This window comes from Danaus plexippus (genome assembly GCF_018135715.1).
Source record: "Danaus plexippus chromosome 16 unlocalized genomic scaffold, MEX_DaPlex mxdp_23, whole genome shotgun sequence".
Classification (NCBI taxonomy): Eukaryota; Metazoa; Arthropoda; class Insecta; order Lepidoptera; family Nymphalidae; genus Danaus; species Danaus plexippus.
Genome location: NW_026869851.1, coordinates 3509768 through 3536578, shown reverse-complemented (window position 1 = coordinate 3536578; position 26811 = coordinate 3509768). Strand labels below are relative to the sequence as shown.

Sequence of the window (26811 nt, the reverse complement as noted above, 5' to 3'; positions counted from 1 at the left end):
CGATACTGTATTTTGATGTTAATTATTAAGTTTGTTAATATAAAAAAATAAAATATTTCTCTGCATACAACATTAATGACGTAATCCTGTGATAAACGAACTAATTTTGTTGAGAAGCAACACGTGATAGGGCAACATATGTATAACTGCTCGTGCGAATAGCACTATGTGCTTGAGTCTACTCTAGAAAATTTTAATGTCTGACCCTTCGCTTTATTAACTATCATTCCAAAAGCTATTTTACGGGAAATTATAGCCGTTTACATTGGGATAGCAATTCTAACGGTATCATTGGAATTCCTGGACTGAAAACAGTTTCACCAACGGCGGTTCCTGTTAATATAACACTTTCTATCAAAAGTTTTTATAAATTGACTATTTTTAACCTTTTGCCCTTTCACAGTTTTGGTGGCCATAACTTTCTAAGTCAAGATAGGGGCAATTACTTTGAATGTTAATTTATTTGGATCCCTGGTGGAGTTAAAGAATTCAAAAATTCTTTGGGCTAAAGCCCTGCCGCTTCTCTATCCACTACTGTCAACCGAGTATTTGTATAACTAGCGATGACGAACTTGGAAAAAAATTTTGAAGATACGAAGTAAAATAATAAGAAGTTCATCTTATCAACTTGCTCATTGTAGTTACTAATATAGCCCTTTCTTGAAACCAATTCAATGTTTGGTTTGATAAGTTGCTAGTATTGGGATAAACTTTTTCAGTCATTTCTTCTATATTTTTTAACAAAACAAAAATATTTTTAGACTTATACAGGCATTTTCTGCTTGAAATTCTACGTTTCTTATTTGATGCGAGTCGTTTGAAAATTGCCTATTATCTTGGCTAGGTGGTGAAAGCCTCATATTGCTTTTAAGTTTCATTACGTTATATGTGGCCAAAATGAGACCTTTTCGGCGATGCTTTGACTTCATCTGCTTTCGTTCCTCTAGTTATAACTGACCAAATTTGACCAATATTCCCGGAGAATAAAACAGTACAACCACTCATTGGACAGTTCCTATTACGCAGATCTCACATTGCCCTATCTAATGCCTCCATTGAAGATTTATGAGACATAGAAGTCTCGTCAGAATAATTTGACTACAATCTCTCATAAATTTTTTAGTATTACTTTGTTTAGAAATATTGCAAAATGCTAGTGACGATAATTCTATAGCTATGGCAATTTTCCTGTCAGATCGTTTTTGCTAATAATAAATTTATCAAAAAAGTTTTATTTGAGTCTCCACGGGCATCTTAAAAAGACTTTGTACCTTCATTATTATTATTATTTTTTATTATTATTGAGGATTCAAGTTACATCCGTCTTGAATTACTTGGAATAATCCCCAATGGTTATGGTTGGTCTCTCGTAAGTAATATATGCATAGATTGCTCGATTTAAAAAGAAATTTAATAGCGATATGAATTCAAAATCTTTTAGAGATTTTATTGATAAAGATTCCAATTCTTTATTTAACTCAAGTAGAGCTTCATCAAAAGTACTTTCATCAAAATCTAAACTATTTGATAACAATTCATGACGACTATTATACCCTATATCTTCAGCTATACTTTGGCGGTAATTTTGCTACAGAAGTTGTGGGTTAGTAACGTGATAGAAAGAAATTATGATGACAAATAAATGTCTAATTGATTTTAGTGACAGCATAAGGCAGCTTCAGAAAGTGTACTTTCCCAATGAGAGTCATCTTCTAACAAACCTATTGCATTACAAACTCCTTTAAATGTTTGATAAGTTGAACCTTGCAAAGTACTAGGACTACTGAAAGAAGTGGGGCCCTTTAAAACATGGAGTAAAATGCACAAATGGTAGCAGTCACTGTTGTTAGGATGAACTAAATAAACTCTGACAAGGGCATCTGTTTTTCGCATGTCTGGATACTCTTCGATTTTAGTTCCTTATTTTTGTTGTTGCTTGGATCCAGGTGTAAAAACCTGGGACTTTATCATATGTCACATTTCCGGCAAAAACATCTTTAGAACATAATTTCACCGATGCGGTCAATGTTGTATCTGGACGATTGTCTTACAACATCATTTATATTATCTTATAAGCTAAACGTAATCTGATCATTACCTCTATTTACGTATTTTGTAACATACAAATTTGATCGATTTTACAGAGCTGCATAATTCTTCGATTTTCCGAAATTCGAAATTCCGAATTCTTAAAGGTTTCACTTTAAGCCCATAATGGTCCATGTGCTGTATTGTTCGGTACAAAGACCACTTTGCTGTTTTTCATCAGTTATGGACCAAAGTTGGTAAACACATGACGTGATAAACTTTTTTGCCAATCATGTAGCAACGTCGTTTATAGTACGTACTTATAATAACCGAATTAACGCAGGGAAATAAAAATTAAACTTTTAAATGAAACTAATATATTTCGGATATACTACGCGGATTTTATTATTTTAAAACTACATAATCCCGACGTTTCGGTTACTTTTCAGCAACCGTGATCACGGGCAGACGAGACGAAAAATTAAACTGCCTACGCCGCAGACATCTGAAGATAAAATATTATATGCAGACTATTTGTCGTTAAACCTTATCGAATAGGTACTAATGTGAAATTTAACAAACTAAATATCTTATTTAAAATATGTCAGTCTTTACGAAACTATAGACGACACTATGGGAGAAATCTTAATTTTAATTGGATTCTCTTTGAATCTCGCACCGTTGGGTTTTCGATTGCTGATGAGCAAACGAAGTCACGTCCGTTAGATACTGATTACATTGTTCATTTTTGTAAATTACTCAGTGATTGTGATTTCATTAAAACTGCGGGCCGGTTGAAGATCTGCTTGAATAATTTGGTTTTAGGTACCAAACAAAAACACGGAAAAACTTACTAAGATTTTCGGACATACTGCGTTATGTTAGATTCCTAGTAACTATTATGATAATCTTTGTCCGAGTTACATCAAACAATCTGGTCAGATAATATCCTAGGAATAATATACGACTGATTATGTTTCAATCATCATATAATTCATAATTGCAAGACTTGGATTTCTATTCTTATAGGAGATGTGTTTTCATGTGGGCTTGGAGGATTCATGTCTAAGACTTTCCCCCAAGTTACAATAATGAGTTTTTAATCCGTTGTCTTGCTGTGTTGGCTAGACCTAAACAATCATGTTTTATTCATTGCATATATTAGTTTAGTTGTAGCAACTAAATCAGCTCAAATAAAGAAGACTTAGTATTATAATTTAAATTATACATCTCCTTCAAATGAAGTGAGTATTATCGTCTGTAATACTATTTGTACTAGTTTCTACTTATATTATAAATGCAAAGCTTGTGACGATGTATGTATGAATTTATAGATATATATATACGAATATATCAGGATGTATAAATATAAAGCTATGTGATATATATATATATACATATATATATGTGAGAGCGCGGGGATCCTCGTGGAACCTCGGCCAAGACTCTAGTCCTTTAAAAGGCTTTCGAGTCTGGGCGTTAAGTACCGATGACGATGGACAGGCTTCCATTTTGAAGCAAAGATAGCCTTTACTCAAAATGATACTTGTTTATTGCTAACAAATTCTTACAATGAATGTCAAGAATTGTATAGCGGAGATTCTACCACTGTGGCTCCTAAGAGCGACCAATGGAGAATGAATTCAGTACGATTATGCTTTGACTTTTATATGGTAAATTCTATATTACAATTGTGGGTTCTTGGAAAAAACTAATCACCTGATGTATTAATAAAGTTATTAACATCGGTGAAGTGGGTAATTTGAAAACAATTATAATGAACGAATACACGAAAAGGAATATTTTCGATACGAGAAGGCTGTCGGCGCGACACGGCCATACTGACGGTTGGTGCGTGCTCAGCGCCAACGTCTAGTTCTCATAATATATTGTGACTTCGAAATCAAATCGAAATTCTAAAGCAATTTCTAGAAATATTCAGATGTAAGGATGCGACTAGAATTTTGGAGACGTCTATATGTGCATACACTCCACGTATCTTACCATCGGTTTGTAGAATTTTGTAGATGTGATGTGCATACACTACACGTGTCATGCCATCGGTTTGTAGAATTTTGTAGATGTGATGTGCATGCACTACGTGTCATGACATCGGTTTGTAGAATTTTGTAGATGTGATGTGCATACACTACACGTGTCATGCCATCGGTTTGTAGAATTTTGTAGATGTGATGTGCATGCACTACGTGTCATGACATCGTTTTGTAGAATCTTGTAGGTGTGATGTGCATACACTACACGTGTCATGCCATCGGTTTGTAGAATTTTGTAGATGTGATGTGCATGCACTATGTGTCATGACATCGTTTTGTAGAATCTTGTAGGTGTGATGTGCATACACTACACGTGTCATGCCATCGGTTTGTAGAATTTTGTAGATGTGATGTGCATGCACTATGTGTCATGACATCGGTTTGTAGAATTTTGTAGATGTGATGTGCATACACTACACGTGTCATGCCATCGTTTTGTAGAAGTTTGTAGATTCAGATGCGCATATCCTGTACGTGTCAGAGAACCTGTAAAGTTTTGGAGGATTTGGTAGATGTTGTTTCAGTTGGTATTCGTAAGCTTGTTGTCATCAAACTCATCAATCTGCGACGCTGCCATCCGTTCGTGTGGGTTAGTTGCTTTTAGCAATTTTTCGTGGTTTTCCTCTTCCTGTAACATGCTTAGAAAAATAACGGTTATTATTAAATCTCTTAGGGTTCGCCAAGACCTAGGTCTAATGTTATATTCCCATCTATGTTTATAAAATTTAGATATTCTAATGGAGCAGTGATGATAATGGAGCAATGATGACGTCGTGTCAGTAAAGTTAATGGAGAAATGCTAATGTTTTATGACTTGTAAAATTTTAACGTTAGCTAAAGTCCAATGCAATATTCAGAAGTTACCAATTTCTTGATCAACACGAAACAATTTTTCAAGATGGATTGAAGCACTTTACTGATCCATTTGCTCGGCTAATACCTGGCTATACGGAGTAAATACTAATTCCAAAACGATCACAGAAAGTTTTAACCTCTCCTAACAACTCACTACCCCTGTCAACGATTATATTTCTTTTGGTATACCAAGTTTACTTGCAACGTACACGCGGATGACTTCAAATGCCGAAGAGTGATTTGGTATGGGAAGCAATCTGAGTTGTCTTGATACTGACAAACTTAAACATTTTCATCCATATTATGACCCGAGGGTCATAATATGGATGAAAATAGTGGTACTGGTTGTGCCGTTATTAGAGCATCTTTAAAAAAAAAAAAAAAAAAAAATAAAAAAAAATCCTTGGTCGTCACTATCAAAAAGGGCAATAAGAGATAAATTTTGAACTTATTTTACCATAGTGGTGAATGTAAGACTGCTATGTTCACTTATTGCTAGGAAATATCTTTAGTGATTGACATTACTGTTGCAGTAGCATCCTAAGGGTGACGTTGTTGGCATCTATAGCAAAATAAGCCCGATCCGATGATAAAATGATAAGATTTAATAATAGTTTGAAGTGAAATGGGAGGTTCCTTGCGATAACCATCGTTAACTCGACTTTTTAATCTTGCAGTGGCAGCTAGAAAAATCAGTTTAGGTAAGGAATGAGTACTTACGTTCATAATTCTATGCTTAATTTTTGTCACCTGTATTTTCAATAGCAGCTTCCAAAAACGGCATTTTTATTGACTTATTTGTCGTTGGTAACTCTTCGCCATATGTTTTCGAACTTCTTGAAGAAAGGAAGTTACTTTCCTTCGAACTTCCTACTCGTTCAAAGATTCTTGTTCCTCAGTAGGAAACAAGATGCCCCATGTCTTGTCTTCATCTCAAAAATTGTGGTGCAATGGTTCTTGAATCTTCAAAAACGTGCAGAGTTGTATGTTGAACCAGGCGATTTCATGTAGACGATCCGGCGGTTAAAAGTGTGGCGTAAGACATCCCACTTCTGATGTGAGAGCGCGGGGATCCTCGTGGAACCTCGGCCAAGACTCTAGTCCTTTAAAAGGCTTTCGAGTCTGGGCGTTAAGTACCGATGACGATGGACAGGCTTCCATTTTGAAGCAAAGATAGCCTTTACTCAAAATGATACTTGTTTATTGCTAACAAATTCTTACAATGAATGTCAAGAATTGTATAGCGGAGATTCTACCACTGTGGCTCCTAAGAGCGACCAATGGAGAATGAATTCAGTACGATTATGCTTTGACTTTTATATGGTAAATTCTATATTACAATTGTGGGTACTTGGAAAAAACTAATCACCTGATGTATTAATAAAGTTATTAACATCGGTGAAGTGGGTAATTTGAAAACAATTATAATGAACGAATACACGAAAAGGAATATTTTCGATACGAGAAGGCTGTCGGCGCGACATATATATATATATATATATATATATATTCAAGCGAAATTATGAATAGATATTGGATTTTATTATGTAATTGCACATGAAGTTAACGTCACCGTTTTAATAGCTCTAGATGTACGAGAAAATTAATAAGATATTGCTTCACTTTATACCATTTAACATTGTAAGTTCCTCTCGTTTATTTCTAATAAATTCTTTAATAACACAAATAAAACTGAACAATATTGAATCGCATTTATTAAATTAATGAAGCCTATCAGATTATTTTATCATAATTAAATAAATATAATTTATGATATATGTTGCAAAAATATAACAGTATAGGTGACAATAGCAGAGGCGATGGACAATACCATGCCGTACTCGAGTTTGAAAAAGTTAAGAACGTGAAAGCAAATCGGTTTGGTCTGAATGACTCCTTTTAGTTCGCTTAAGGCTAGCCGCATTTCGGATGCTGTAAAAAAATATTTACAAGAAAATTCTGAATTACATCGTAAATAAAAGATTATTATGGAATACTCACAAAGTTTCTTATTTGCAGTTAAATTTTCGACCCAAAAAAGTATTCTCTCTGTCTGACGATAGCTTTGTTCACAACAGTGCACACCGCAAAGTAAAAATGAACATATTGTGATCAGACGAGTTACAGCTGCCATTATAAGGAGCCAACTGTACTCTAAGACCTGAAAGTAAAAAAAACTATAAAAAATCATTAAGCTGAAAAAAATTAATAAAATTAAATTAAAATTTTATTAAAAAAAAATGTACACTAATACATGAAATATAGCTATGAAATATAGTACATTTTACAACATGATAAAAGAATTATATATTTAAAATTTAACGAAGTTAATAAATTTTTAGTTGAAATAATTTTTTTCTGTTATTTTAATATGTATAAAATATATACAAATTTTCCGATACTTACCATTGAACCGAATAAAAGACGTATCAGTAGGTTTAATATCATAACCATTTCGATTACAAAATTTATGTTGTAAATAAATACCTGTGAATGTTGAATTACTTATTTATTATAAAACCGTAATTCATTCCTCATTCAGTGACTGTAAGTAATATAATTCTTACTCGGAATCCATACATGTTGTTGATGTAATAAGTCTGCTTACTTAAAAGTAAATAGCATTTGTTGAGCACCATAACATCACTAGAAACCCGCTTTTGTTCATGGACTGTCTTAATTACAAAAAAATTGTGATGCGCTATATCTTTAAGTTCCCCCGGTACGTTATCGGAGTTATAATAGTAATGTTTCAAAGAGTTCCCGATTGATTTTAAACGGTATTTTATTTGACATATATTGGATATCATATCCAAGGTGTTAAGTATTTTGAAAAAGTAAAAGACATATTGCAAAGTGTAAATAATTGAAGCTATCCATCCGAGCATTATAAATGAACAAACGAAATCCAATAAAATAGTTAGAGCAACAATGCCCAATATAAGATAATATATCTTTTTTATATTTCTTTTCAAATCTTTGTAACTTACGATCCCTAGATATCTGTCAATGGTTTCGTAAGTTTCGATGTAATTCAAGAAAGACTGTCCTCCGTATTTGTTAACGAAATAAACGTTGAAGAAGTATTGAATATTGAATATCAAATGAAACATTTGAATTATTGACGAAAAACTTCCTTCGCTTCTTGGCATACAAATTTCTATGTAACAGCAAATACAGGTACCCACACTAGCTGCCATAAGAAACACAGTAATCCAAACGAATTTACAAAATAAAGAGCCGACTTTTAGCTTTTCTTTATCTCGATAAACTCGCGTAAATCCAAATGTATATAAAATCCTATATAAAGGCAAATATGACGAGAATACGTCCACTTTTAATGTTTCATTTTTCAGAATACAATTCTTCATCATTTTCAAATACGAAATAGAATTTACCGCCTCACCAAGCTGTAAGTATTTGAAATTACTTACTTATGTTTCTTTTAAACGATAGACATGACTATTAGATTGATTGGAACACATTTAAATAATGACATAAATAACCTGCGAGTCAATAAAATATGATACATTTTACGACACGTCCAATTAACATATATGGCTGTACTGCTAATGAAAGTGATGTAAGAGACTAGTCAATATTGTTAAAAAAATATAATTAAACATCGTTTACGAATAAAACTAATATTTTTAGGATTATACTACGAGTATTTTATTATTTAAAAAACTACATACTCCCGACGTTTCGGTTACTTTGCAGCAAACGTGATCACGGGCAGACGAGATGTGATTACGGTTGCTGCAAAGTAATCGAAACGTCGGGAGTATGTATTTTTTTTAAATATTAAAATACTTGTAGTACAATCCGAAAAATATTAGTTTTATTTAAATGAATAGTCGCGAAAGTCTTAGATCTCATTTTTCATAAATGTAATAATGTTTGTTTTAGAATAAACTTCTACAACTTTGAGGATTGTTTATTATTACTCTATTAACTGAATTCTTTTGGCTACAATACTTTTCACCAGTAAAGCATTCTGTTCTCCTCAGATTTCGTTCATGGAAAGTTTGAATTACTAGATAATTTTATTGAAATGTTCATATTTTCAATCTTCTTTGGTATAGTTAATAAAGAAATAATAATGGGCTGAGGACCTTTTCAGTTTTTATTCTATATCCAGTTTATGTATTGAATTGGAAGAGAGATTAAAAATTTTGAATCTTTTGCTAGATCATGTTTCTCAATTACTAATGAGACATTCTTTTCGTTTGTTTTGTCATTACGATGTAAGTTTCCTTTATATTAACTTGCAACATCCCATTTTTCGAGAGAACTACCGATTTCGATGATGTTGTTTAATTTGAAAGCCAGTTTCCTTGTGGTAGTTTATCTCTCTTGTAAATATCAGTCCAGCAGAGGAAGATCAACAGCTCTCTTCCAAAATTATAGAAGAGTTAACCAGACGCTGGGGTGGGTCACGCCCCGTTCATTTATATCAAAATTATTAAAATACTTTATAAGTAATAAAGATCATATTTATTCGTGTTTAATTTTTTGGGTAATAATGTCAATTATTGAAACACAAATACTATTTTATGTTACGTTTTTAGTATTGTCAACAAAAATTTTCTCTTCTACTTAAATTTAATTATATTATTAATAAAAAATCAGTCTTAATGTTTTAATAGTTTTTTTTTGTAGGAAACAAAATAAATTAAAGAAAAAAATTAATCAGTTGGATAATGGATTCATTATCTTTGGTACAGTCAGCACAGAAATGTACTATATGTTCTACATAGATATATTTGTGACAAATCTCGCAGGTGTAGTTAGTTTTACGTTTTTTCTGGGCTGTACACACTTGCGAACACCTCTGCATGGTGAATTTTTTTACTAAATACGTTAAAAATACACATAAAATACATTGAACTATATACGAGTATAACCAGCTTAACCAGCTTTAATTGTAAACAAAACAAATATTTAAAGGATTAAACATAGATCATAATATAAAAAAATAAATATACAAAATGGACCAAATTGTTACACTGACCGTGAGAATGGATCTCACATACTTTTTTAAACTTTGTGCACCTGTATCTCCCATTGCGGCTGACGCACGAGTAACGTGTTCCTTGCAAAGCAAAGAACAACCAATTAATTAAATGTTAAATTTTAAGGTGGTAGAACCCAGCTGTGGTCAAGTACAGCTCGAACATGGGCTGGTTCCTCCCGGGGAAATACCACCCTCTCACACTGATGATCGGCGGGATCTATTCTTTAGTGGCTTTGTTTCGTCCGATGAGTGATAGAGCCGGTTGCCTTTTCCCTATTCCCGTCCTTTCCTGATATCTCCTTATTTACTCCCTTCCCTCTTTCCTCAACAACCAAGGTTGGCAACGTATCCGCAAATCCCTTAAGTTGCAGATGTTCATGGGCGACGGTGACTACTGCCCATCAAGTTGGCCGTCTGCTCGTTTTCACCTTCCTCGTTAAAAAAACGAACCGCAAGCGAAATTAAATGTTACGGGTCTCACATACCCAACTCCAATGATGCCGGATTAAGTGTCTAACACGTGGGGATTTTTAATATAAGTTTGGGATAAGCATTTACAATTATTGTAATGTTTTTGACCGAGAAACAATCAGATAAACTATCTAGAAAATTCTAGAAAATTGACGCCGCCTGGCGGGCTTGCTTAATCGCGAGAGGGTTAACCCCTTACCCTTCCTACCCAAGCCCACGCCTACCACCCACCGCCGAGCGCAAAACGTCCGATAGCAGACAGAGCGGAAACCGGCCATCAAACGACCCAGACCTCCGAAGAGGCCCGAGTTTCCCATGACCGCATTCAGCGGTAAACCCCTGCCCCCAAGACACGAACGACCTCCTAGCTAGCCATCAACGACCGTTCGTATCCTGCAGCCTCGCACCCGCGCAAACACCACAACACCGCACTCCGAGTGAGGACATCAGGCCATCTACCTTCTTCTCCTACTCCAAACTGACAGCCACGGAAACCGCCCAGCGATGTTGGATACCTGAGGCGGCCCCGTAAGCTGTCCCCATTTTCAACCGAACCCGCCGACCTATATCCTCGTGGGGATGACCGGGCGTTGCTACGCCGCCAGCGGTCGGAAAAGTGGCCGGAAATTAAAAGTAAAATATATATATTTATTTGACTAATATGCCATATATTAATTTGACTAATAGCTTGGTCATCAAAGTAATTGTTGTAATACCTAATAACATACATATATAATTTTTATTTGTAGATTATTTATGTCATTATTTTAATGTACTAGAATTAATTTAATATTGATCACTTAACAAAGCCATATAACGTCTGAGCTGATATGAGTTGCTCAATTTGGATGTGACGATCGCCTATTGATTTTTAATAATGAGGAATTATCCTGTCAAAAGTGAAACTTTAAAGGCGGACGTATTCTCATCATTTCTACCTTTATATTCAGTTTTATATATATTTGGTTTTTCTCGTGTGTACCGTGATAAAGAAAAAATTAAAGTTGGTTCTTTATTGTATAAGTTCATTTGGATTACTGTATATCTTATAACAGCGAGTGTGGCCACATGTATCGGCTACTTCATGGGATATTTTAATACTGGTGTGAACACAAATTTTTCAGCGTGGATCCAAATGTTTCACTTGATATTTAATATTCAATACTTCTTCGATGTCTATTTCATTAACAAATACGGAGGACAAACCTTCCTTCATTACATAGCCACTTACGAGACCATTGACAAATATCTCGGGATAACGAGTTATGAAGAAATCAAAGGGAACATACGAAGAATGTGTTTTATCCTGTTAGTTATCGTTCCTTTAACAATTGTATTGGATTTCTTTTCATGTTTCTTAACTGTCGGTTGGACAGCATCCATTATTTACACTTTGCAATATGTGTTTTACTTTTTCAAAATAATTAACACCTTGGATATGATATCACATGTTTTTCAAATAAAATACCGTTTAAAATCAATCGGGAACTCTTTGAAACATTATTATTATAACTCCGATAACGTACCGGGTGAACTTAAAGATATATCACATCGTAATTTTTTTGTAATCAAGACAGTACATGAACAGAAGCGGGTTCCCAGTGACATAATGATGTTCAACAAATGCTATTTACTTTTGAGTAAGCAAACCTATTACATCAACAACTTGTATGGATTCCGAGTAAGTGTAACTTTGGTTACAGTGAAATAAAAAAAAATATTCTAATACATATATTCTAATAAATAAACCTGTATTTTTCATTTTCAGATATTAACTTATAATATAATTTTTATAACTGAAATGGTTATGGTATTAAATCTACTGATACGCCTTCTCTTCGGTTCATTGGTAAGTACTAATATATTAGCAAACAATTATTCTTCAAGCAAAAACTTCTTATAAAATATGTGTAGTCTTACTAAATAGTGACAGATCTAATGACCTTGTATCCAATCGTACAAAATTAAAGAAAATGATTGTTTTATGCAACATAGTTATAAGGCTCTAGTAACGAAGCTTCTAAAGTAAATTCCAAGAAAGTAAAGTGCGTGTAAAATCTTTTGTACCATAAAACTATTTCTCTTACTTTAGTAGCCATGAATAATTTATATATAAGCCTTAATTATGTCATATGTCACTTCAACAATAACCTTTTTATATTTCATAGATAAGTGTACATTTCCTTACTAAACCCGTATTTTACAGAGTGCTGAGTACAGTTGGCTCCTTATAATGGCAGCTGCAACTCGATTTATTTCAATTTCTTCATTTTTATTTTGCGGCGTGAACTGTTGTGAAAAGAGCTACCGACAGATAGATAGAATTTTATTTTGGATTGAAAATTTAATTGCAAATAAGAAACTTTGTGAGTATTTACTTAATTTTTTTTTTTACGATATTATTGAAATCTTCCTTGTTAAAATATTTTTACAGCATCCGAAATGCGACTAGCCATAACCGAACTGAAAGGAGTCATTCAGACCAAACCGATTTGCTTCCACGTTTTACATTTCTACAAACTCGAGTACGGCATTATATTGTCCATCGCCTCCGCTGTTGTCACCTATACTGTTATATTTTTGCAAAATGTGTCATAAATACTATTTTGTGTAATTAAATTATGTCGCCATAATTGATCTTAATTCTTCTTATTCTTATAACAGATAAATCGTCTGATAAGAGTCGTTTAGTGTCATTTAAAAAGAGCGAGTCCCGCGATTTAATTTGTTTTTCTATTTTCCAACGATTGAATAGTTTATGAAACTTTGATATGCAAAATCAAGAAATTGTTAATATTATATGAAGAGGTAAATAATTTGTAAAGATATAAATTGTATTAGTCGCTTTAGCACTACTTTTAATCATTGTATTCACCTAGTAACAGTAATTTTTGATACGAATTCACTGCGTTCGTGGAATTATATTTAAAGGGATTAAAAAATATCTAACGAAGGTAAATAGAATAGATCTCCAAGAATTGATCTATCAAATGAAATATTATTTAAAGCCGTGCCTACGTTAGTTAATTTTCTAGAACTCTAACCATAAAAACCTCCTTTTTTTATCAGTATCATATATTTTAATTCAATGACAAATCATTACTATAAAAGCAAAAATAGTTATAACAAAAAGATATTTTAAGTACATTTGATTATAGATAATAATAAAAAATATATTCAAATATAATAAATATAAATAATCAATAATCTTGTATAATTCCTTCCATAAATTCTCCGTATATAAAGGGGCAGAAATCCCTTGCTATTGTGCAGTACAAGGAGTCTCTAGGTAAAATCCTGACCGCGTCTAACCAAGTCTGATATCCGAAGTTACTTTGTACGTAATCCGTTTCTAAATACAATTGTCGCTGTTCGTAACCTATAGGTCGGAATATTTTAGCGTCATAAATCTTGTAACCTGAAATATTTAGGTATGCAGTAATATTACATAGTAATTTGATACTAAGTCTAAAAATATACGCTTATCGTATGTATTTGTAGCTCCACTACACGTAAGCCTCACCCCCCCCCCCCCACCTCCCGGTGACGCTGTCACAGCCAATAGGACTAGGTAGTCTACAGCTAGTCAAGTCGAAAGTGAAAAAATTATTAGTCGTAAATATACGCAATGGTACAGAAGTTGTTGCTTGTTCAATAAGTGATAGTGACGTCGTCTCGTTCCCCGCTCTTTTAACCCAATTCTATTACACTTTCTTTGTCCATCGTAAGGAACACTAATAGCTAATATGTTTACATATATGATGATGATATAATTTCGTCGTGGCCTGGAGGTTAAAGGCCTACCTCTCATACGTGAGGGCGCGGGTTCGAAACGTGGCAAGTACCAATGTGATCTTTTCCGAGTCATATGTACTTTGTAAGAGTATTGAGACACCACTGACGGACGGTGAAGGAAAACATTGCGAGGAAACCTGGTCTTATAATTTCAAATTATAAGATTGAAATCGCCAACCCGTCTTGAGCAAACGTGGTGATTAATGCTCTAACCTTCTACATGCGAGAAGAGGCCAGTGCTCAGCAGCGGGCTCTCAGGCCGTTGATTACATATACGGTGCTATACAAAAAAATTTCTTCTTGTGACGTAAACGAAATCAAATTGACCGTGTATTTTTTTGTCTATTGTAATCGCATGTATAGGAAATGATTCATGAATTATTTTATGCCACTTTTGCCCGCGACTCCATCCGCGTGAACACCACAGTTGTTCTCTGCCACTACGGCCACCGAACCCAAACTGCGCTTCATGGTTCCAACCGTGTGGTTTTGGGATTGGGATCTGGATCGCGTTTGCGACCGGGATCGTGATCGGAATGATACGAATCATACATAGATTTGAATTATGGTTAGGTATCACCATAAAAATGTGGTGCGCAATTTAAACGGCGTAATTTCGGGATTGGGATAAAAGGTAGCCATGTCCTTCTCCAGAGTTTCATCTATCTCTGTACCAAAATTCATCAAAATCGGTTCAGCGGTTTGGGCGTAAAAGCAACACAGACAGAGTTATATTCGCATTTATAATATAGTAGGGATATTCCCTCTTTCTCAGTATATTAAACAATAAAGATATATCTACAACAAAGACACTTATTTATTATAAACTACTGTATCTCACCACTGCATGTGGAGTTGTTCATTTTATTTAAATTTGAAACTGAACACAGGTCTCCTAACGCAGCTTCAACAGCCCTTTCAACATCGACATAACCATCGTCCGCTTGTGATCTTAAATTGCTATAAAATTTTAAAACTTTTTAATATTGGCTTGACTTTATATTACTATATTATACTCTATATACATGTATATTATATTATAATGATACTCCCTATATGACTTATATTTCTAATATGTTATTGGAATTATAATAAGGTGGATATTACGCGAAATTAGCTACGTGAAAAAAAATATCGCGATTTAAAGGATATTAATTAAAAAAAAGTGGAAATGTGAATTAATTATTGGAATTAATTGTTTGAAGTATAGGAGAGGGGCTGAAACCTTTTCACCCTCTTTCGAGTTCGACTTACATGAGTGAGTAATCACAAAAAAAATACTTTACATCAAACAACTACTTACTATATTGGCCGTAATTTAATTTTCTTTTGTCTTACGAACAAAAACACTTTAAAAATTGTTTTTAATTTACCTCATTATCATATAAGCTGCAGCTCTACCAATCAAATCGTTCGATAGATTCAACATAGGAAAAATACTGCCACCATCTTTAACGAACCAATGCTTCCCTAATTTACTTAAAGATTTCGTTACAGTAATATCTAAATTTAAAGCGGTTCCGCCGTATTTGAACAGCGTTATGATCTTCAATAAATCCGACATAACTTTGTGCCGTCTTTTCACTTTATAAATAATGTCATATAAATCGTTAAACGGCGTTCCGTTTACAAAACTCTCGATATTAATTCTCGATACTTTCACATTACTATATCTCTCTACTTGTTTTATAACGGCGTCATGTGGGGATATCTCGTTCAAAATTATTATGTACACATTTTTATTTGGATGTAACCTCGCAGCGGCCTCAATAGAGCAAGCTTCGTGTAATCTTATTGTTCTACGGCATGCCGTCTGGTAAAAGAAAATTGAGTTAGGCGCATAAATGTAATTTGTAGATAACTCGCTCGTCCGATAACAAGATATGTCATCGGGAAATATTAGTTTTCTATAAACATTAAAGAATTCCGGCAAATATACTTTCCTGAAATAAGCGAATAATAAACTGGAAGCTATGTAACTTGAGAGGAATAAGACAAATACTACAAACAATAAATATCTCTTCGAACGGCGTCTCATGATTTTAATATAAAAAGAAACTTAAATAAGACAAGTAAATTTGAAGTTTCAAAAATTACCTAAGTGACATTTGACAACTTTAATATATTTAAAAAATATATATTATTTTAAACAATGATTTTTATTATACAACTGGCATTAAAAACTCATTTAACCCATAATTGTTGTTTTAATAAAATTCACTGTTGATGCTTCTGCAACTTTTTTCACTAAATTAATAAGTGTAGAAGTAGCAATGGCTACGTTTCTGAACTTAATTTTGAGCCAAAGTAGAAGGTAGTCACCGTTGTCGATTTTTACCACTATATTCTACTTTGTAATTCTATTTGTCAATTAATATGAAACAATGTGACACTGCTAATCGTTTAAGAATACCTTAAATAAATTATGTAAGAAAATACCTCGTGGAAATCGTTTAAAAATACCTTAACTCCATTACTAATTACTTTTTCTCATTTTTAAGCTCACACTTGTGTAAAATGGACACTAAAATACGAATTTCAGGCTTATCATCATTATTATTATCATTCTATCTCGTATCTTTGATATCAAATGTAAAGACAAAATCTGTTCTAAAGCCAGCAGTACTTGCAAAAGACAAGCCACTCAATAACAACATTATTTACTCATTTTGTCAATTGACATTTTCAACCCGTTTTTATTAAAGAATTTTTATATTTTTTACTAACATTATAAGGATAAATCAGATACCGCCATGTTTTATAAAAAGGGCGAACAGAAAACCATATATTATTTAAATCAGCTTTATTAACTTAAAAAGAACTTCTTTTTAAACAAATTCACATTCTATGCTAATGTAATTAGAGTTCATATTTGTTCATCAAATCAGTTATTTCACTCTCACTGAGATTTTCCACGTCCCTGCAGTGCTTGAGCATATTGTTAATTACTGAAACAAAGACATAATACAATAAATTAAATTTTCATCTCCTCTTATATCCAGAATCTTATCCGGACAGAACAAATGTACTATATATGTACAGTGAGATGATTTCAATAGCAATTTAGGCATATAAAATTTTTTAATGAAAGTAATTATACGGTGACAGCAAAATTACTAACAAAAAGCATTAAAAATAGCCGAGTAAGGTCATTTATAGTGGAAAATATATTGAAAATTATATCAAATAAATTGTTAACATTCTGGTGGTTCAAAAGACCATTTTCTTTGACAAAATAATGTTATATTAAATTAGTATTTGTTTACTAGGATAATGACAGTCCCGGGGTTGTCCTGGGTTGTCGGCACATAACACATAATACCCTCCCAAAACAAGTCACAATATTTACATTAAAACCAAACGTAAAAGAATAAATTTAAAAATCATTTAAACTACATGTAGAAATAGTACTTGGAATGTTAAAGCACATTTGATATAAGCTTTGGTGATATTTAACATTCCAAATTCAGTACTTATTTGAACACTAAAAGCTAGATGCTGTTCTTACTGAAGAGATGTCTCCTCGAGTACATATAAGATTATAAATATTATAGTACAAAAGAAAATCTTGAAATACAAGTCAGTGAGGCTGACAGCGGAAGGTGGGGTTTTGAATGTCAAGAACAACAAATATTATTAAGGAACTTCATTAAAACCTTTTCTAGTGCCGAGCTAGACTTAGACCTATAGACTTAGACTCACAATCGTCTTCCGATATAATTACATAGGTGTAATAGTTACTTGGTTGGTATTGTTAAATAGAGCACAATAGATATATTTCGGATTTAGTATAGTTTTGTTGAATAATGACATTATTGATGATACTTTATTGATCTGACATGCGTGTGATGTCATGTGTGTGATGTCATGCGTGACATGAATAAAAATTATGACATACCAGATAATAAATTTAATGATACTAATGTATCATGAAAATAATATTAATATCTTATTTCCATAGGCAAAATATGCCTTACAAATGTACTGGAGGATTTACTAAGTTTTGATTAAATCCACTACGTCTTTACAGAATGAGCTCGTAGAATAATAAAAACAATTATATGGATTGCAATATAGATACAGAACGAGACATCTCAGGCGCAAGCTGTTTCTAACACGCAATGTTCAAAGGTGAGATCTAAGAATTCCGCGAGTATTTAAAATAATATTTTCGGGTTACTACGGGAATTTATTATATTAATAAAAACTACATAACCCCGACGTCTCGGTGACTTAGCAGTAACCGTGATCACGGTAGTATGTGGTTTTTATAAATATAATAAAATAGGCGTAGTAATCCGAAAATATTAGTTTCATTTAAATGTTCAAAGGTGTTAAATTTGCTTAACTTAGTTATTGTCTTGATACGAGTCAGTGAGTTAAGCATACTGTATACTTATCTGTCATATCGGAGTAAAGGTTGCATCTATTAAGCTCGGTAACAAAATTTTTCTAACTTTGATGTATGGAAGAAACAATGCCATCACCCATATTATATTCGTATGAGGACGTCTTAAGTTACCAATTAATTGCCTCATTCCAGGAGTACACCAGATTCTAAACCAGTTCGTGTCGATGAAATTTTCATTAAAAACTTTCTAGCTAAATTTTAATTCGCTTTATATTACATTGTATCCCACATTGAATCAACTCACATTCTTTATCTATAGCGCTAAGGAACATAGCTAAAGCTGAGAAGCGCTTCACGCGACATATATTCTTGAGGTAAGCGGCCACTGAGTGGGGGAAGCGGTCCACGTTGTTGTGGATGGTTCTCAGTACTGTAGACAACACATCACTCTCGAGGGCGTTCTCAAAGATGGATGGCAGGAGGTCCGGGGGTATTATCTGAAAATATAAGAATATATGACATCGAAAACAGGAGGAAGTACAAAAGCAGCCTCGTGAATCTGAAGAAACCACCAATCCAAATGAAGACAGCTTCGTGGAATAAGTCCTAGGCATTTTCTCATTGGCAAGGCGAGGCTGTGACTGGCGGGACATTACATAGATACATTATTTACAGTATATATATGTAACTGGGTGTTCTGTTTGTAGATTGTTGTATGTTTGTCCATCCGTCACTATTACTTAAACATTATATGAATATAAATAGGCAGTTTATAGACTGTGACTAACATTTGTAAAACATATATCTATTGTATGTACTCATAGAATAGATTTTTTGCAAGGACACACACAGAATACTTTATTTTACTTGAAAATTATATATATAATATTATAATTGAAAGCAATCCATTTTTTAATATCTGTGATACAAACTTCTTATTATTCTTTTAATACATATATTAAAATTTTATTTATATGTTCATAAATCTTTAAAAATTAAAAAAAAAAAAACAAAATTTTTTCAAAATAGAAAAAAACATATTTTCATTAAAATTAACTTACATATGAATAATTAATATATGTACATACTCACACTCAAGTAATCCCCCCTGGCTCTATCGTTACCCTTCAAGTATTTCCACTCTGACATGAACTGCACACTGTTCGTGGGCACCACCATACTCTCCTTGTGCTTCTCGTTCACATTGAACACCATTTTCTCCTGGATATCCGCTGCCAGAGTCACATTTGTAGATTTGTTGTTGTTCGTGTCGTTGGACTTATCGATGGCTCTACCGAGGGGTATCTCCTGTATTGTGATGTGTTTCAATGCTCGCTGAAATATATATGATGATTACTTACATTAATATCATCAAGAGATATTAATATAATATAAAAATATTTTAGCGTATATTGAGATTTAAAAAAAAAATTACTAATTTACAGTTACAATGTTCGGATCGGATGATATAATTTTCAGAATTCTTAAATAACTTGCGTCCATACTTTATAGCGACTTACATTCTGACGGAATGCTAACAAACAGACACTAGGTCTTTATTATGTAGTACATAATAATTTTCTGGGCACACTTTTTAAATATAGTCGTATAAAATATTTAAAGTAACCTTAGACCTCAGATGAGGTGGCTTCTTGACTGGCTTTATGACTGTGATGTTCTCGTGGACTCCGTCTCTCCATTTCTCTAAAGGACTCAATTCAGTTTTACTATCGGGAAGTTCAACTATTTTGCTTTTTTTTTCCGGAGCTGTTTTCGTTTCGCCGGGCGGTGTTGTGGGAGATGACTTTGATTTCGACTGTCGATAATAGAATATTCAATTTTTATTTCAAATAACCTAATGTATTTATATATAAGTATTCTCAGATAAAATACTGATATATATTTCTTTTATTGTTTATAAGTTCATAAAATATGTGTAGGACCTTATTTTGTTATCATAGAGTTCTCAATTTTCAACAAGTTTCAACAACAAACTAACTAACACATAAACCTGTTTTTTTATATACATGACATACAGTTATGAATTTTTCATGATTCATTATATACACCTTCAAAGTATTTACATTTATACGTAAGCAATCAAAGAAAAGCAAACATACAATAAAAATAAAACCTTCTTTTGAAGAGAGAATATGAAAATAAGCCTTATTTCTATGTTATGTCATTTTTTTTACTATGTACACACCCCCTTAGTCCCCATTCTGTTTTTGATACATTCTAACTGTTGTCTGGCCAGCATGTTGTGTGGTTCCAATCTAATGACTTCGCTCAGGTCGTGTGAAGCTGCCCTTAGTGAGCCGAGCTTCTCTCTTGCAGACGCTCTACGTTGAAATGCCTTTACGTACGTAGGATCTAGACGTATGGCTTCTGTGCAGTCGGATTCCGCTTGGTGTAAACTACGGACAAATTTAAATCTTATTTTATGTGACAGTTCAGCAAAATTATAAACTATGTATGTAATAATTATAAAAATGAAAGGAATTAATTTGGTGCAGTCGGTCGAATGAAATTTTTCTCGGCAATATAACGATTGGATATATGAAACAAAAGGGAGTGTGTCAAATAATTATTTATGATATCAACAGTTTACATACAAAAAATTACACATCATATATATATGTATATATATATATATGATGTGTGTATATATATAAACAATTCTAGTTGAGCTAGCACTTGAATGAAAATTCTAATAGTAGATTTACAGTCGCGAGACGAGGCCCGAGACGAAGCACAAGGTGAGAGTGTAAATGGTCGCTCGCGTCTCGTCTCGCGCCTCGAAACGCGAGCTGTGATGCGAGACGAAGCACAAGACGAGGTACGAGGCGAGAGTTTAAATGTAGTATGACAGCTTTTATTTTGTGTATAGATCTTAACTCAATAATCAATCAACAATTTCTTACTCCTCACCTATCTTTTTTAAGATAACACAATCCTCTATTGGCGTAGTAAATAGCATCATCTTGAACCAACTCAATGGCCCTGTTGTAGCATGCTATCGCCTCATCCCACTTTTCTTGTTTAACAAAACTATTGCCCTGGAACATATAAAAATATACCATAAGCTTGATTAAACTTAAAATAGAGACGTCACTATATTAAGCGACTTAATCGTTTTCTGAGTTTAAAATCGTCTCGTCAACATATCACACAAGTGCTGTTGATGCATCTAAAAATGGCTGACATTAAAAAATATTTTTCACATAGTAAATTTATTATATGAATTATATTTTATACAGAATATGTAATTTTTAAATCCCACCTACCAGCCCATTGTATAAACACCGCAAGATATAGTATATATAAAAAATAATATACACCAAAAGCTATAGACATTTAGGTTACTTTGCAACCTGTAGTTTTAAAAACGCATAGTAATCCGTAATTAACACAGTGTCTTTTCATTGTTATACACCAGTACAAACAAACATCATATGTGCAAAATTACTATTGCTATACTGCAATCAGATTATTCCGGTCTCTCTTCAACAACAGAAAATTACCTTTGTTTGACAAAACAAACAAGAAACAAAGAGTTTAAATATATATATAATAATATATATATTTTTTTTCATGACAAATTATCAGTATAATAAATAGATTGGTCGGTTGAATTAATTAAAAAATATAGACTATAGTGTTATATATTTTGACAAATTATCATGCAATGGTCTGTTAAATTAATTAAAAAAATATGGCATATAATATATATATGTATATGTAAATCATTACCCTCTCCTTCTCATACTGCGCTTCCTCCTTCAGCTTCTCAGTCTTAATTTTGTTGCTCTTCTTACTGTCAAGTGACACCGGCCCTATATCAGCCATATCAACCTCTTCGCATGCTTTCTCCTGAAATAATAACTCATAAATTAATATTGATAACTATTAAAACTTTTGTAACATGTCCCCAAACACTTGGATATTATTCAAATACAAAAAATCATTTCAAAAAACGGGTTTTGTACATGAAGTGCTGGGGATAATGCATCCAAATTGATGCACCAATTACGACATCTCGTTGAGATAAGTCAATGAACTATTTTGACACATACATATATATACATATATATATATATATATGTGTGTGTGTATATATAAAGTATTTCTTCAACTCCCATATATAACTCAACAATTTTGGGTTAAAGAATTTAAGCTAATATATGACTGTCTAAACAGATCATACACATTAGTGCTTATAATTTCTTTTTTACAGAATCCAGTTAAGATGATATATTATGAAGTAACTGGTAATTTTTTTGTTAATGGGTAAATACAATTACATTACACATACAATTTTTTTTATCTTATTCTATACATATAATATCAGTAAAAAAATTTTTATATATCAGACAAAAGATCTGACATCAGCTGTGGAGTTAGGAAAAATTTACAACTGATTAAGGCTTGACACATCCGAGTTATGTATTTTTTAATGGTTTACTTATATCAATGAAAATATATCAATAGAATAAATAATTAACACCTTATTTTATAAACGTATATTGCATAGTAAATACACATACCACATTGTTTATATATTTTGTTTATATGACAATACAAAAAATATCATCTTAAATTAAACAATAATAATAATCTAGTATAATTAGAAAAATAATATAAAATAGGAAATTTTAATTAGCAAATCTCTTATGAGGTGTAAAAATTAATAGTATTTTTTTGTTACCATATTTAATATTCATGGCAACTGTGGAGTTAAATGTTTACCTAAATTTGATAATTAAAATTATACTTTATGGAAAATTAATTTTAATTTGAACTTTAGGTAAATAGAGGTTTAAGATGTATATAAAAATGTACCTAGGCATAATATGTAATTATTATAGAAAGTTCTAGAAGCAATCTTATAATAACATTGAATTGAAGAAGCAATCTTATAATAACATAATTTAAATGTTTCTTGTAACATTAAGTGTACTTATAATACTTACTGCATCAAATTTTTCCCATGCTTGATAGTCTGAAGCAACTATTTTCTTCTCTGGTTTCTGCTTTACCTGAACAGGTCTTTCTCTCTTCACCTTACTCCTCACTGGTGGGATTTCCTATCCATAAAAACCTTCGTTAGATAGATGTCTCAAATAATCCGGCAAAATATAAAGAATATAGAACAGCATAATAAAAAAACAAAGTCCACCATTAAACAATTCACTCGATATCAAGAGGACTAGATACATGTCGACACTACACTATTTAATTTAAGAGATCACAAACACAATGCAAAAAATTAAACCTGCTCTAAGTCACCGTTAAGAGCGGCCTCTTTACGTTTCATTTCAATTTCCCAGTTCTGTAAATCGGTAAGATATGTATGCAATGTCTTCACATTATCCCGAGCTTTTTTCTGAATCTCAAAAGCTTTGTCCATTTTTATTGGCAAAATGATTTTTTTTACCTGATAAATCGATAGAAAGCAGTTGTCAATTGCATTTCTTAAATAATTTTCACGTTGTCATGGCGCTGCGACCGTTCGGAAACGTTTTAGATATATAACAGATAAAAAATAACGAAACAAAAGCCAGAAAATTCTTACTCTGATAATTATTAACAGATGTAGGACGTAAAGGATTCTAGTATTTAATATTTCATAGTGGATTTATAGAAGTAAAATTTATCAATTTTCAAAAATATTTTACTTCATGAACCAGTAACAGGTCGTTTAACATATTTTATTTTTAAAAGAAACTGCTCAGATTACCAAACTGCACTACAGATTTATGAAGGTCTTTTCCGTAACATAGATGTTAATTGATTCCATTGCTGAGCAAAAGTAGGAAATATAATAAACAATAATGGAATTACTTTTTATGTAAGACATTTTCCAAATTTCCAAAAAAAGTATTGCGGATCGTTCGCTATGGTTAATAACTTTTGATGGAATTAGTTTTAATCTTCTAAAAATTCAACCGCAGCAACTTTCATTGACAAAAGTGTATTATCAGTTCTCCTATAAACAAGGCAACCGAAATCATTTATTCGTCGATTCATAAAAATACCGTTAATTAGTCTTTTTGATAAATCAATGTCAGGATAATATGGCAATTTTTTCGGTGGACACGTGAATACTGGTAGTGTAGTACTCAAAAGATACGTTTGCATTATCAAACTTATTCATTAAACTCCGTACAGTCTCAATATGGGTATTTTAATGGAAAAAATTTTAAACTATCTATATATAGTTTTACGATGAAATGTTAGGATTATAATATAATAGGTATAGATGTAGGCGAAATAATTTATTTTCTTCGTCATTACAAATTTGTCACCAACGTACATTATTACGAATTGCAACTGTCTTGGTCTAACAGGCATCTATGACATAATATAACCACTAAAACTGTCACTTATACAAAGACGAAACGTCAACTTTCTAGTTATAGTAATGATTGTTGTATTTGACAGGACACGAATGGTGAATATTGTAACAAAGGTTAAGGATAAGTGCTATTAATTATGGAACTATTGATTACAATGCACCATAGACAATAGTAAATTATTTCGCTCATCAATCACATTTGTTAGACCTCAGTCGAGTGAGTGATATGCAAACAATTTGTTGGTATTATTCGAATCCCACGCACACCTACGTTTTGTTTAATTCTTTAAGCTACATATATTTAAATATAAAATATTGTTATGTAGTTTTGGATGAATTATATAGGGTGGCAACCGGAGGTCCCAGGAAAACTACGAAACTTACTTATATGTATATTATGATAAAAATGACATATTAAAACTTATAATCTATACCTAAGACGATGTTAGGATAGCAATGCCATTCCATAGCTTGCTTGATGTTGGTTCCGCGGAGTCATCTTGTTATATGATATTTTATCCATACAACGATGTTGCCCCGGCGATGTTCATTTATTTTATAATATGTAGCGCGTACGTAACATTTGTACTGAAATTTTTATTTGGTATAAATTATGCCCCCTTTGTCATTATTATCGTACTTAATATATTATAAAGTATACCTTATGAGTAACACATTTAAGTCTATTCATATTATCCTTTAATTTAAAATCAAGAAAAGAAAAAAATAAAAACATATGTATCAAAAATATTCATTCATATACAAATATTACTAACCCACTACGAACTCACTTGCAACTTTTAGCATCCATCTGCGTCGTAGCTTAATAAGGACAATAATCATTTTAAAGTATGACAAAGAATCATGAAAGGGACAAATAAAACATGCCTTCTACTGCTAAATCCGTTTAATCTTGTTTCTTTTGTTTTAGTGAACGTATTTGGGCGTCGAGCTTTTTATTGTAGATTATTTCTTTTTAGGAATTAAAGAATTATCTCAGTAAGTCCATCCAAGAAGCGAGGTAATAGGACTCAATCGTTTTGTTTAAGTAATTCAACTCTTAATTTTCCAGTCCAAATAAAAACCTCGTAATAGGTTACCGTTTCTAAACCAATTAGTAATTATTTACAGAATTTCTAAACGTATATGTAAGACTCAAGTTATATTACGATCGCTTTCCTTATAACAAAGAAAGCGCTGTACCAATAATAATTACGTAAACATATTTAAATTCTTATTTTTATTTAAGAAAGTTAAAAAGATATAATTTAATTATATTCAGTTTTTGAATTGAACTCCTTTAGATAATAAGGTCAAGTACCTATCTATTACTTACATTTTTGTGAATCAAATCACCCCTAATTAAGATCGTTTTCTTAATCTACTTTTGTAAGAATATTTAGATTTAAATTAAACAATGAATATCAATCACAAAGGTCATAAGTTTTTGAGTATAATTATAATGGTAGTTATTCGTTATGCGTTCTGTCAGTCAAGAATCAAATAACAACGAATGCGTGTTTTTCATTTATCATTAACCTTAACCTTGAATGAGCTTCATAGCGAAAGGCTATTTAAAAGTTCAATGGTTCGATTTATTTTTTAACTTATTCGCGGATTACTTTTAACTCGATATAACCATCGATTATTTATGGTGTGTTGGCCTAGAAGATATTTGGTATTTTTTAATTTGTTTGAATCATTATGTTTAGCGTAAGTTTTCATGATACTACATAGAGTGTAATGGTATTAACGTAGCGTATAGAGAAACGGGAAACGCTTCTTAGGTAGTGTGACACAAACTCGTACTACGCATAATATTGACTGATGTTTTTGGAGATATAGATTTTTTAGAATTGTAAATATAGTGACAGGTTTCATA

At 32.3% G+C, this 26811-nt stretch overlaps 3 protein-coding genes across 4 annotated transcripts; all 3 read right to left on the bottom strand.

Annotated features, from left to right (window-relative positions):
* Window positions 1-7471: 7471 nt before the first annotated feature.
* LOC133320294 (uncharacterized) lies at window positions 7472-8187 on the bottom strand. The gene has a single exon (XM_061528237.1). It carries the CDS (start codon window positions 8135-8137, stop codon window positions 7472-7474), a length of 666 nt encoding a protein of 221 aa, XP_061384221.1. The 5' UTR covers window positions 8138-8187.
* A 5305-nt stretch (window positions 8188-13492) lies between these two features.
* LOC116772227 (lactosylceramide 4-alpha-galactosyltransferase-like) lies at window positions 13493-16307 on the bottom strand. Its single transcript, XM_061528135.1, has 3 exons — window positions 15594-16307; window positions 15062-15180; window positions 13493-13843 (listed from the first exon to the last, which is right to left on the bottom strand). Exons 1-3 carry the CDS (start codon window positions 16256-16258, stop codon window positions 13626-13628), a joined length of 1002 nt encoding a protein of 333 aa, XP_061384119.1. The 5' UTR covers window positions 16259-16307; the 3' UTR covers window positions 13493-13625.
* A 701-nt stretch (window positions 16308-17008) lies between these two features.
* Window positions 17009-24098, bottom strand: LOC116771909 (RNA polymerase II-associated protein 3). Of its 2 annotated transcripts, none has more exons than XM_032663909.2 (9): window positions 24009-24098; window positions 23545-23658; window positions 22325-22444; window positions 21503-21630; window positions 20778-20988; window positions 20199-20387; window positions 19664-19906; window positions 18876-19068; window positions 17009-17168 (listed from the first exon to the last, which is right to left on the bottom strand). In XM_032663909.2, the coding sequence occupies exons 3-9, from the start codon at window positions 22418-22420 to the stop codon at window positions 17080-17082; spliced, it is 1149 nt and encodes a 382-aa protein (XP_032519800.1). In that variant the 5' UTR covers window positions 22421-22444; window positions 23545-23658; window positions 24009-24098; the 3' UTR covers window positions 17009-17079. The 2 variants fall into 2 exon arrangements, with proteins under 2 accessions (XP_032519800.1, XP_032519799.2); XM_032663908.2 differs by lacking the exon at window positions 24009-24098 and adding an exon at window positions 23847-24002.
* Window positions 24099-26811: the final 2713 nt, after the last annotated feature.